The 13,601-nt window shown below is 46.6% G+C and overlaps 1 protein-coding gene across 2 annotated transcripts; it reads left to right on the top strand.

Moving 5' to 3' along the window:
- Window positions 1–6: 6 nt before the first annotated feature.
- SNAP29 (synaptosome associated protein 29kDa) lies at window positions 7–13,415 on the top strand. 2 transcript variants are annotated; one of them, XM_006768856.2, is made up of 5 exons: window positions 7–313; window positions 5,120–5,316; window positions 7,383–7,468; window positions 9,990–10,088; window positions 13,105–13,415. In XM_006768856.2, exons 1-5 carry the CDS (start codon window positions 77–79, stop codon window positions 13,260–13,262), a joined length of 777 nt encoding a protein of 258 aa, XP_006768919.1. In that variant the 5' UTR covers window positions 7–76; the 3' UTR covers window positions 13,263–13,415. The 2 variants fall into 2 exon arrangements, with proteins under 2 accessions (XP_006768919.1, XP_015422798.1); XM_015567312.1 differs by lacking the exon at window positions 13,105–13,415 and adding an exon at window positions 13,037–13,104.
- Window positions 13,416–13,601: the final 186 nt, after the last annotated feature.

Genomic DNA, 13,601 nt, shown 5'->3' with positions numbered 1-13,601 from the left:
CGGACCCGGAAAGGCCGTTCCTCACCTCGGCCGAGCACCTCCTGCTCCTGCCCTGACCGAGCCGAGCGCCGGGACCATGTCGGCCTACTCCAAGAGTTACAACCCCTTCGACGACGACGCGGAGGATGAGGGCGCCCCGCCGGCACCGTGGAAGGACGCCCGCGACCTCTCCGCCAGGCCCAGCGCGCCTGGGGACCGGCAGCAGTACCTGCGGCAGGAGGTGCTGGGTAGGGCCGAGGCCACGGCCGCCAGCACCAGCAGGTCCCTGTCGCTCGTGTATGAGTCCGAGAAGATTGGGGTCGCTTCTTCCGAGGTGAGCCTGGGGCAGGGGCTGGGGTTGGACCTGGACCCGTCAGTCTGCATTGTCATACGGGGTCAAGAAATGTTTTGTTCACCATCTTTGGGCAATTCTTGAATCGCCTAGAATAGGTTCTTGTGCTTTAGTGACTTGATGATTTGTAGTAACTTGTTAGCTTTGTAAAGAGATATGCATCTTGAGTACTTGAAAGAGGCAGTTTGCCCCAGGAATCTTCCTTAGCCATTAGACTGCTTAGTTGGTTCTTTTTTTTTTTTTTCTACTCCTAGTTCAAAGGTACACTCCACACTGTCCAGATAAGTAAAAAATTCTGAGCAGCCGAGCCTGGGTTAGGGAAATGGAAGGTCTGTTTCTTGTGCATAATTTTCTGGTCGGAAGTCTGGCCCAAGGGCTTCAGCCATTCCTCCTCCCCCAGAGACCCAGAACAAGTGAGGACTGTGTGCCTGCTGGTGACTGAAGCATAAAAGCAAATGGGCCTTGAGCTTTTTCCCATCCGTGACCGCTTGCCAGTAGAGGTGGTGAGGTCTTGTCTGCCTGGACACCCGCTGAGTGAGCCAGAGCAGGCGTGTGGGCCAGTGTAGGGCCTTATCTTTACATGTCAAATCCAACCAAGATCTAAACAGGCAGCGTGTGGCTGGGACAGTCCATTGTTCCAACTCACATTTGTCAGTTCTTCCCATCTATACAGAATTTCAGAGTAGAACCTTATGTGAGGGTGGTTCTTTTTTTTTTTTTTTTTTAAGAATAGTTTATTGAGCCGAAACCGGTTTGGCTCAGTGGATAGAGCATCGGCCTGCGGACTGAAAGGTCCCAGGTTCGATTCCAGTCAAGGGCATGTACCTTGGTTGCAGGCACATCCCCAGTAGCCGGTGTGCAGAAGGCAGCTGATCGATGTTCCTCTCTCATCAATGTTTCTAACTTTCTCTCTCTCTCCCTTCCTCTCTGTAAAAGATCAATAAAATATTTTTTTTTTAAAAAAAGAATAGTTTATTGATTTTTAGAGAGGGAGAGAGAGAGAGAAAAACATTGGTGCCAGATCGAGCCCACAACCCGGGCCTGTGCCCTGACCAGGAATCAAACTGGGAACATTTTGGTGCACCGGTGGATGCCCTACCAACGGAGCCACACCGGCCAGGGCAGGATTGTCCTTTCTTAGGCACCACATTCCTCCTCTGCCTACTAATGAAATGGTTTTGTGTAGGCATTTTTTTTTAAGTTTTAAAAAAATTCATTGTAAATTATTGTCTTTGTAAAAAAAATATTAGTAGATTATTACTATGTCAACTAAGAATAATTCATGTTAGACATATGTAGCTTTGAAATGTAATGCTAGAAACTAAAGTGTTGTATTCCTCCATGGTCTTCTTGTAACTTTTTTCCCTGGTAAAATTCATTCTGACCTGATCACCTATGGTCTTGGGCAGTTTGAGGTATATTGATTAACTTCTCAAATAGTCATCTCCATTTCCCCATTGCCCCTTTCTTGGATGATTCCCCTCCCCTACTTGGCTCACCTTCCTATCTTTGGCCTTGTTGAGGAAGTTTAGCTTGTGGTTCTTACATGTCATATCTACTGGATTCCTATTTTTGCGTCTAAATGGGAAGTGTTGACTCAGATTTGGGAAGATTGCTGAAGTCTTAGGGCCCTGGTAGAGGGGTCACGTGATTGAGTGTCCCAGGCCCAAGGAATCCAACTAAAAACTGTTTGAAGAGACATATATGCAAACAGTGCGGGGAAGTGATGCACATGAGCAGGAGGTAAGAGCCTGGAGGAGGCAGCTAAGGAGCCTTTTGTGTTCTAGAGGGAAGGGTTGGTCTCATAACTCAAGAGAACCGAAAACATAGATGAGTTGTTTTTGTAAGGATTATGTTGACACACACCCCGGTGCTGCCCCCAGGGGCCCTTCTCTCTATACAGTAGGGACTGTGAGAGCAGACACAGAGTGGCACCTCAACCTGTGAGGCTTAGCCTGGACCAAGCTGGTGTTGCTCTAAGAGGTACAGTATGATTAGTGACAGGCTCTCTCATTAGCATGGTTGCTTGTTGAATTTTTCTAAGTTCTCAATTATCAGAGACAAGAATGGTCAGCACCCCTGCCCCACCCTACTTCATACTCACCAAACTGTCTTCGAATCATTCTCTTCTCTCTTTCATTCCACTCAGAGTGGCCATGGTGGGTGGGATAGGTGAGCTCTTCCTGCACAGTGTAGTTCCCAGCAGACCCGAGTCACCTGCTCACCTCCCAGCTTAGAGACAGGTGGGAGACAGGTGCCTGCTGGATACCCAGCACTGTGAAGCCAAAACATGACAGATTTTTATAGAGGATAGGAGTTTACAAATAATGCTGGGTTGGGAAGGTCATAATTCAGTCCTAACTTTGGCAAAAGTAGGAAAATTACTTAGTCAAGTCACCTTTAGCAAAGGAGAGCTGCCCTTCTCGTGGGAAACCAAGCAAGGTTTGTTTCTCACAAAGACTAGCCACAGATCAAGATTTCCAAAGGACAGAGGAGAAGTAGGCAGGACAGAGCAGTCACACTGGGCTGGCCTGGTAAGCACAGTCCAGAACCATAGGGAGACTTGTGGGCCACTCAGCTCTTCTACATTTGCAAGTGTAATTTATTTATTTTCTTTCTTAAGGTTTAATTTCTGTGTAGTGATAATCCAGGGTTCAAATTTCAAAACATACAGAGGGCTATGCAATTTCCTCCTATCCCTCTGCTCCCACAGCAGCCACTTACTGTCAGTTCCTTAGGTGTGTTTTTTAAAATATATTATTTTAGAGAGAGATAAACATCAATGAGAGAGAAACATCAACATCTCTCAGCTGCCTCCTGCATGCCCCCTGCTGGGGATTGAGCCTGCAACCGAGACATCTGTCCTGACTGGGAATCAAACCAGTGACCTTTTTTTTTAATATATATATATACTAGATTTCAGAGTTTAATAAAAAAAGAAATACTTTCCCTCGGCTTTGCAAAGCAGTCCACCCATAAAAATGTTAATAGCTACAACATCATGTTCAGTATGCAGCTCCTCCATTAGTTGCGCGGCTCCCCTGAGCAGGGCAGTTTCAGAGATTAATGGAGAGAAAGAGAAAGAGAGAGAAAAACATCAGTGATGAGAATCCTTTATCAGCTGCCTCCTGCAGGTCCTATACTGGGGATGGAGCCCACAACCTTGCTCCCTATCATGCTCACCACATACAGTTTCTCTTCCTCTCTCAGTTCCCCCAGTGGCCCTGCCGCTCCAGGCCACTGCACCAGCTACTCCCCCTGCCCTATCCTTTTTGCCCCACCTGACCCTCTGATTCCCTAATTTCTCAGCTATCAGTTTCTCACCCCATTGGGGAGCCTCCCTGACCGCACCCTCTTAAACCATATGAAGAGTCCCTGTCAGGGGCTTACCTTGCAGGCCTCTGTCATTGTGTGTGGGTTTTCAAAGAGCACTCTGCCAGCCATGACTCCCTAGTGTCCTCACATCTGCACATGACCCTTAGACATACTTCATCGCGCAGGTGTCATCTCACATTGGGCAGTGTACACCCTCACAGGTCTTCAGCTGTCTTTCTACTTCCCCTTGTTCTATCAGGAATCTCTGTTTGACAAAAAGCCCTAAGCCTAAGAGGAATTGAGGTTCTCCTCTCTGCTGTCCCTCAGCATTGTATCTCCAATCAGACTTTCCTTCAACCATCTTCTTTTCCAGTTAAACTTTAGAAAATTCGTTTGGGGGCTCAAGGAAGAGGGGGAATCACCTGTAATGCTAACACCTAAGCTAAGAGCTTTGTGTGTGTGCCCTTTACACTGAGGGCACTTTGTAGAGTTCACAGTCACCCTCATCTCTTAGGTGACTTCCCATTCTCACAGAAACCAATAGAGAAGCCCTGACATGACCCTCTTCTGATGGGAGTATGCCTTGGGACGGGAGCATTTGGGGCCTGCCTTTGTAGTGGCTGGGGTGCAGGGCCTGTCTGGCCTATCCTTTCTATCCTGGCACTCTTGGTATTTGTTCTGCCAAGCCCTCATCCTCGTTGATTAGAACTAGGTCACAGATACATGGAAACCAGTCCTTTCTTCCGCCTGGGAGGAGGATTTAATAGAAGTTCCTCCTCTGTTGGCTTTCTGACCAGCAGATCACCTACAGTAGACTCCAGCTTCCAGCTCACAGAACCTTCCAGAGACCAAAGCGGCACTCACTTCCTGGCCTTCCAGCCTCACAGCAGGACCAGCCACCCCTACATATTGCTCTGCGCTTCTATCATAACATCTAAATAAGATGCTTGGTTACCTTCTGAGTCAGCACAGTGATGTAGACTCTGAGAGTTTGAGAGACTGTGTCACTTGTAAACAAACAAACAGATGTTTCTCTCTCATCGATGTTTCTAACTCTCTGTCTCTCTCCCTTCCTCTCTGTAAAAAATCAATAAAATATATTTTAAAAAAAATCTCACTATGAATTGAAGAAGGTTTTCTTTGTCAGGTGCTTATTACTGCCGTGACTCTCCAAATTGAGGTGGACAGGCCAAGGTGGGAGGGTAAGTCGATTCCTACTTTTGCCAAAGCTAGGACTGAATTATGACCTTCCCAACCCAGCATTATTTATAAACTCCTGTCCTCTATAAAAATCTGTCATATTTTGGCTTCACAGTGCTGGGTATCCTGACCAGCACAGGGGCTCCTGTGATGGGAGAGTTCACTGTCACGGAAGCCAGAGTCCTGGCCACCATTCCCACCCCCAGCTGCCCTAAGTGCCTATTCAGCTTCATTTCAAAAACATATAATGCCATCGCCTTTGGTTTTTCCCAGGAGCTCGTCCGTCAACGAGGAGTCTTAGAACGCACAGAGAAGATGGTGGACAAAATGGATCAAGATTTGAAAATCAGTCAGAAGCACATTAACAGCATTAAGAGTGTGTTTGGGGGATTCGTCAATTACTTTAAATCTAAACCAGCAGAGACTACACCTGAACAGAATGGCACCCTCATCCCCCAGCCCAACAGCAGGTGAGTGGGTCTTCAGCCGTCCTGAGGGGAAGTAGCAGAAAGTGGGTTTTAGTGCAAATAGCCAAGACTCTCAGGCCACTTCTAGTGCCTTAAAGAGATCCAAGAACTTTGTAAGTTTCTCATGAGGAGGAATTCCTCTTCAAACAACTTAAGCAAGACAAGCCACCCCTACATATTTTTCCAGCACTCCCAATTACCTTCACTTGATTGACATCCAGTCTGCAAATTCAGCATCAGTAAATGGGTCTCCAGTAAAATTACTGCTCCAGTGGCTGTGACCCCAGTATTTTGAAAGAGAGACTATTCACTTCAGAAAGATGTGACTCACTTGACCAAATTTTTGCTTTAAAAAATCTTTATAGTGAACTTTTCCATATTTAATCCAAGTTGCCAGTTGATTTTCGTTTTAAAATTAGAGATTATTCTCAAAATTTTGGGCTAGAATATAATGAAATCATGCATGTGATTTTGACTGGCATTTAAATAACATATTTAAAAAAATAAAAGAATCACCCGACCTGGTTTGGCTCTGTGGATAGAGCATCAACCTGCAGACTGAAAGTTCTCGGGTTTGAGTCCAGTTAAAGGCACATACCCGGGTTGCAGGCTCAACCCCCTGGAGGTGGTGTGTAGGAGGCAGCTGATTAATGATTCTCTCTCATCATTGATATTTCTCTCTCCCTCTCTGAAATCAATAAAAATACCTTTTTTTAAAAAAAAAGAACTGAGTTTCTGCTAAAATAGATTAGTACTATTCATATCTCAGGTCGGTGTCTGTTTTTATTATAAAAACTATCTATACCAGTGATGGCGAACCTATGACGTGTGTCAGAGGTGACATGTGAACTCATTTTTTTGGTTGATTTTTCTTTGTTAAATGGCATTTAAATATATAAAATAAATATCAAAAATATAAGTCTTTGTTTTACTATGGTTAAGCTCAAAAGGTTCACCATCACTGATCTATACAAAAGCCTAAGCAACCGACCAGCCGGTAGCTATGACATGCAATGCCCACCAGGGGGCAGATGCTCAACATAGGTGACTTGGCAGTTGCAGTTCTGGGGTGACACACCCGGAACCAGAGAGGAGGGAGCCCGATTCTGGGGTACGTCACAATCCAGGAGTAATGAAAACCTCAGATTTCAGAAGGTCCTGCTCTATTCTACACATCATAGAGCACTGGGGCCTGCAAAACCATTAGCCTGACAGAGTCTGGCCAGGTTTGGGGGTACATGGGGGAGTAAGAGGACTTCTGTTTGCATGGTTCATGTAGAAGGAGGGCCAAAATGGAGGATAACTGGATTTCAGCTTGGCTGATGAAGTGGCCAGGCTACTGGTTAGCAGAGGTGGAGAAGCGCAGACTGTGTGAGAGGCCCAGCTTTGGAGACGCGTGCCTCACCTGTGGGGACTCAGTGGGGTGTTCGGTGCAAGCTGAGTATCTCTGAGTTCCCAAGAGAAGTCCCTGCTTACAGCTGGAATTAGGCTTTGCAGGCTAGGAAGCAAAAATCAAAGATATTTTGTAGAGACTTACGTAACAAGAAAATAAACAAAATTTTAGTGATAAGTCAATTGAGGGAAATAATTGAATACAGTTTTTGTGTAATACAGGTCTCTTAATAGAAAACTGAAATTCTTAATAGAGGTTCAATGTTAGTGTTCCCCATCATTTAATTGATTGCCAATGGACATCTGTAAAGGCCATTCTCTGCTTGTGGCCATACAGAAACAGGTGGCGGGCCGGATATGGCCTGAGGTCAAAGTTTGTCGAGTCCCAGTCTAAAGCACCAAGTTGGTTTTTTCATATGTTCTTCTTCCACCTGGGACTAGAATCCTTGTTTTCCTGAGGGAGGGCCACCTAACCAGCTGCTTCGCTTCTAAAGCCGGTGTCTTGGAAGCTTGTCACATGGCCAGTGGGGCTCCCAGCCGTGCTGATGGAATTCCTGCTTTGGTCAGAGGAAATATTTGATTTTCTCACACAGGCATTACTTAGAAAGATTGACTGTACTATCATAACTGTTTTTCCTTTCTAAAAGTTTCCCTTTTATCTTAACTTTTATCAAAAGATTGAAAGAAGCTATAAATACAAGTAAAGAACAGGAGGCACAGTACCAGGCCAGCCACCCAAACCTCAGGAAGCTGAATGACCCAGGTTAGTGGGGACCTGTGCTTCCTCCCACGTTTGTATTCTGTGGGGAGACCTCTGGATTTGGTGTTGGCCCTGATGGATGGGGGCGGGGCAGCAGGGACTTTCAGCTGCTGCCATCCCACATGCTGGATGACAGGTGTTAGGGACCCAGCGTCACTCTCGGGGAGCTGGAGTTGTGCATTACTTTGGAGGGTGGAATGATGAAGTGGGAGCCTGTGTCCCATTGAAAATGAGCCTGAGTTCTGGCAGTGAAAAGCCAATTGCAAGCTACCCTGCGGGTGCTGACCTGCGGCACCACAGACACGCTGCCGTGCTGCACCTGTGACGCCAGGGCACAGAGGAAGTGGCTATTTCTACGCTCAGTGCTCAGAACAGTGGGCACTAAGAATGGCTTGTAGCCTGACATTCCTGGCACGCCCGGCTGGCTGGTGTTTGGAGTCCATGTGCGCGGCTGGCAGACCTGTGCTCAGGCTTACACTTGGGAACCGCGGGCAGAACCCTCAGCACTGCTTTTGGTTTTCCTCTGGATGACAAGGCTGTTCGGTGGGGTGGGTGCAGATGCACATGGCAAACGCCATGGGGCTGACCGGCACAGGGGCTCCTTCCTGGAGGGTTCATAGGGCTGGGCGGGTGTGCGCTCCCTGTGGTCCTGGGTGGGCGGTTGGGAGCCACCTGGCACATGAGCACCCACACTAGAGACCTTAAGACAAGCAGTGCACTTTAGGGAGCGGGAGGGGCTTGGTCAATTAGGGGTGGGGTGGGGGTGCCAGAGGTTCGCTCCCAGCATTTGCCTGTCCATGAGTTGGGAGTCGGGCCCCACGTGGACCCCTCAGTGGGCCGATGGTAACTGCAAATGATTGTCCTAGCCAGGGCACTGGGGAGAGGGAGGCTGTAACCCTACTGGGGTGGCAGGTATAACCTACTGTAAAAAATATTTTTTTTAAATAAAAGCCAACTGCAAGAAAACCCCTATGGTTAGTAGAATAATGGCTCCCTAAAGATGTCCAATCCTAATCCCAGACCCTGTATGAGTACTATGTTATATGGCAAAAGGGGAATATGGTTGCAGAGGGAATTATAGTTGCTAATCAGCTGACTTGAAGTGGGGAGATTATCCTAGGTCAGTGGTCAGCAAACTGCGGCTCGGTAAACCACGGCTTGTGAGCCACATGAGGCTCTTTGGCCCCTTGAGTGTGGCTCTTCCACAAAATACCGGCTCTTCTACAAAATACCAACTTCTGCACATGGGCCACCTAAGTTTCAATCGCACTGTACATGTGCACCCACACATGGTATTTTGTTATCCAGTTGGGCCCAGTATAGTCACAAAGGTCCTTTCTAAGTGGAAAAGGAGGCAGAAGAGGGAGTGTCATAATGGGAGACTGGAGATGCTACGCTGCTGGCTTTGAAGATGGTGGAATGGGCCATTACTAAGGAATGCAGGTGACCTCTAGAAGCTGGAAAAGGCTAGGAATTGGATTCTGCCCAAGATCCTCCAGCACAACCCTGTTGACACCTTGATCTTAGCCCAGTGAGACCCGTGTTGGACTTCCGACCTGCAGAACTGAAGGGTAAGTTTGCTTGTTAGAGCAGCAGTTGGAGACTAATATAGCCCCCAAGCTTGAGTGAGGGGAGAAGCAACGGCATGAAAAAGGTGTGCAAGGTAGAATGTTTTTGTTTGAAACCATCCTGTTGATATTAAATGGCAGGCTCAGAAACATCCCTTACCCAAAAAGGAATTTAGGCCTTCTTGGGGCTTCTGTAGACCCCTAGAAAGCAAGGCACAAGGGAGGGCTCCAGAAACCAGATGCTTTCTGTGCTTTCTAGATGCCTTCAAGGAAAGTAGGACACACCCTGGAAGCATCAGAATCCACTACTGTCATGGTTGGCACAGCTAAGGAGAGTCCTGATGGAGGAAGAGCCAGGGGTCAGGAAAGGCTGAGATGAGTGCAGTTCAGTTGGCAAAGGCAAAAACCATGGGACAAAATAAAACTAAAATAAACCTAGAAAAAAATCAAGGTCTTCATACCCTAAAGAGGTGGAGCAGAAGCCCTACAACCAAAATACATGATTTTAAGGAATTAATGGAAGTTTTTAAAGTAGAAATAAGTTTCAAAAAGAAAAAATGCCCATTATCCCATCTCTATAACCTAACAGTTTTCATTTTTAAACCTTGTCCTTCGACTGTGTCCACAAGCATGTGTGGTTGTGCATTGTGTTAGTTCCACTGCCATATTATTACTTGAATGTATCTGTGTCTTCTGGGCTTGGGTGCCTGTGTCTGACCAGGTCACTCGTAGCTTGAGAGTCTTGGATTCTGAAAGGATGCCCTGAGGAAGCATCTCTCCCTCCCCCAGGGCTCCTGTCCCTGCATGTTATCCATTCACACACTCATCTCTTCGATGGGCTTCTGGTTCATTGACCTTATTCCGTCCACCCATTTTGCAGATTAAGATTAATCTAGTGAAGCAACATTTCTAGAGATATCAGTTAAAAGTTCTCCTGGTGTTTCTTTTAAACTCAGACCCCATCCCTGAAGGGGCCATTTCTGCTGTGAGTACCGAGGCTTACCCGAAGAACCCACACCTTCGAGCCTATCACCAGAAGATTGACAACAATCTAGGTAAGTTGCACCAGCCTCCACAGATCCCTGACTCGGGATACTTGTCTTCCAGGCAGCTCAGCCAAACCATCCAGTGCACTAGAAGGACCCAAGTTCTCAGGACTAAAACCTGGTGCCTGCCTCTCCCTGGTTACGTGTCAGGTCCACTACAAGTTGTGTCCGTCTCACCGCTCATTCTCTAGAGTCTGTTCACTTCTTTTCCTTCTCACCTCTTGTGTGGATTATGACATCAGCAGGGACCAGGAGTCCCTGAGAGGCCACACAGTGCAGCCGGAACCCTGCTCGCTTCATTCTTACCACCTGGCATGCAGAGCCCCATTTTCTCCCCTGCAAACCAGGCTCAGGAACAGAACCTGCCTCTGAAGACTGGGTAGGGGGTACATGAGCAACACTATCAAGCACGTAGGAAACTGCCTGTCCTGGTAAGAGCAAGCACTCATGTGGTCCTGATAGCACATTGGCCACGCAGCTGGGTTCCTTACTGTCCAGGTCTCTTGCCCTGGCCTCTGGTCCCTGCCTGCCTCTCCACACTCCTGCCCTCATCACTTTGACTTCTTTACTTGCCCACAGCTGCCATCTGCATGGAGTGTCCTCCTTCCCACTCTGCAGGCTGGCTCCTTCTCATGCTCTCAGCCTTGCTTTAATGTGGCCGCCTCTTGTCTATCAGAGCACCCTATTGTTTCCACTACAGTGACTTATCTGATGTCATCCTGATGAGACTATAAATTCCAGAGAACACAGGAATATTTGTTTGTCACTACTTTGCACCCAGGGCCTAGGAAGAAAGCACTCAATGATTGTTTTTTGAATGAAGGGAGCAAAGTCAGTCATTTGAAGTTCAAATGGAGGAGTGTTGTGGGTGCAAACACTAGGGGTTGACTCTGTGAGCCACTTTCATGCAATTATTCAAGGTGGTGTCTCAGACAGTGTTGCCTCCTCTGACCTTTGCTGCATGAGCAGGAACCTCCCCCCTGGCTGGTGTCCCAGCTGCTGATAAGCTTCCTAAGGCCTTGGGAGACCTCACAGGTTCTCTCTTTCTCTCTAAAACCGATTTTTTAAAAAAATTTACAAAATAAACTCAGGAATCATAGGGCTGAAGACTATCCTTTTTCCATTGGTCCTGTTTAGATTTGTGGTGCCAGTGCCAATATTTGTGGATTCTGGCCTTTTTTCACTTAGTGTTTTATCTGCAGTTTAGCAGTTAAAAGGCTTACAAAGCACCTCCTCTTCTGTCTTTCCTCTGGCTCTTTCCTGCCCTGTTCTTAGTAAAAGGGCAGAAAGCAGCTCTGGACATGCCCATTCCTACTCCCCAGGTGCAGGTGCACGTGTGTGAGTGCACACACACAGACAGAGTCATGAAACCTAGGAAAGAGGCTTCATTTTCACCCAGAGAGAATCAAGTCAAGACTCAATTCTAGTGCTCTCTTCGGCAGCACATATACAGAGATTAGCATGGCCCTGCACAAGGATGACATGCAACTTCGTGAAGTGTTCCATATTTATTTTTAAATGAAAAAAGGAAAGATAAAAAAGACTCATTTTTAAAGTTGACACAGTCTCATCAGGGAGTTCCAGAATCCCTCTGCATGTCTCTTGCCCCCAACTTACCCTCGGTTCTCTTTAGGTCATCTGTGCCAGGTCAGCCTTTCATGTACTCCTAAGACTGGCCACAACCTTATAGACATCCCTCTTGAAAACAAATGTGAGATTGAGTTTACAACTTTTTAGAACAGAAGGAAAAGATTTGTTACCAATAGTGGACCAATCTAATGAGGGAAATAGAATGAGTTCAGAAAGGGGTCTTGTGGCCAGGTGCTCCTAGGGGCCTTTCTCTCACAGGGGGTTCACCTCAGCTGTGGTCAGGGTCCTGGGCAAGCCAGAGCTCACCTAAGGAGCAGGGTCAGAATTTACACTCGGGCCCAGTGGAATTAGCCTGGATTTCCTCTCATGCTACACTTCCCCTGGGTGGAAGTGGGACTCTTGTTGTGTTTCAACTTGAATTTCAACAATAATGATGTAACCTGCACAAGAGTTGAACCTTTGCCAAAAGCAGTATACTCCACAGTTACCTGGGGCTCAGCCAACTGGCATCTCTGAGGGAACCCAGCATCTTAGCACTTCATTCCTTTTGCCCCTGGTGGATACAGGAGCTCCCGTTGCACAGGATTCCCAGGTCTATCTCAGACATGTTTCCAAACTGGGGTCCTCATATTTTTCACTCTGGATCTGTGCTTTATCTAGCTTTAGGGCCCTAGAGATGGAAGGAAGGAAAGCAGGCACTACTTACTTACTGACATGGAGTTCTTGCCTCTGAAGAGCAAGTCAGTGGGTCTGGTTATTAAGAACCAGTGTACCTCTCCCAGATATTCACCCTCGGGTCTAGGAAGGAAACTTGTTTCCAAGCCCCTCTGTACTCTTCCGTGGGTACTAATTGATCTTGCAATTGGCAGCAATTTACTAGAAGGTTCAAAGGTTGCTGAAAAAATACGTAGGTCTAGATGAAATTTATAAAACACTGAAAGGACAAAGACCATTATATTAACAAGTGGTTATCTTTGGTGGGTAGTGTGGGGAAGAGTGGATTTTACATTAAGAACATACTACTTTCTATTGAGTAAACAGATTTTCTTTTCACTTGCACATATTTTGGAAAATGTAACCAGAGCGCTGGAGGTTAGCCTGTTATGTGAGGAAGAGGATTTTGTAATTTAAATGTCACTGAACAGCCCGGCCGGCATGGCTCAGTGGCTGAGCACCGACCTATGAACCAGGAGGTCACGGTTTGATTCCCAGTCAGGGCACATGCTCGGGTTGTGGGCTCGATCCCCAGTGCGGGGCATGCAAAAGGCAGCTGATTGATGTTTCTCTCTCATCATTGATGTTTCTTTCTCTCTGTCCCTCCCTCTCTCTTCCTCTTAAAAAAATAAATGTCACTGAACACCTGGAAGGGAACAAGAAGCAGTTCCCAGTGCCATCACTGTTTGCTTAGACCTGCATGTCCTTTACTTTCCCACAGATGAACTGTCCTCAGGACTGGGCCGGCTGAAGGACATAGCCTTGGGGATGCAGACAGAAATTGAGGAGCAAGATGACATTATTGGCCGCCTCACAACCAAAGTGGACAAGTTAGATGTCAATATAAAAAGCACAGAAAAAAAAGTTCGACAACTTTAAAGACAGTGAAGAATTTCCACTCCATTACGATGAAAACATTTGAAAGATCTTTTAAGTTCCCAAGAAATTTCATTTATTATTTTAGTATGTAATTTAACATGTGTTTGCAAATATTATAATCGAGTGGGTCTTAAGAGATTTTGTTACGAGGAAGTGTGCGTCCCACTTTTTCTGAGCCAACACCTCGCTCACTTCTTTGAACTGAATGCTTAGAATTTTAGTCTGAGCACAGTCTCCTTGCCTTGAATATCGTGGGCCTTTGATTAATATCATGCTGGAATGAGAAGGAAAAACTGCATTTATGACTTTAATGAGCATATGGAAAGATGAGGATGGAGG

The sequence above is a fragment of the Myotis davidii genome, unplaced genomic scaffold, assembly GCF_000327345.1.
Source record: "Myotis davidii unplaced genomic scaffold, ASM32734v1 scaffold223, whole genome shotgun sequence".
NCBI classification, from domain to species: Eukaryota; Metazoa; Chordata; class Mammalia; order Chiroptera; family Vespertilionidae; genus Myotis; species Myotis davidii.
Note: the sequence above shows the minus strand (reverse complement) of the source record. Positions and strands in the feature narration are given on the sequence as shown.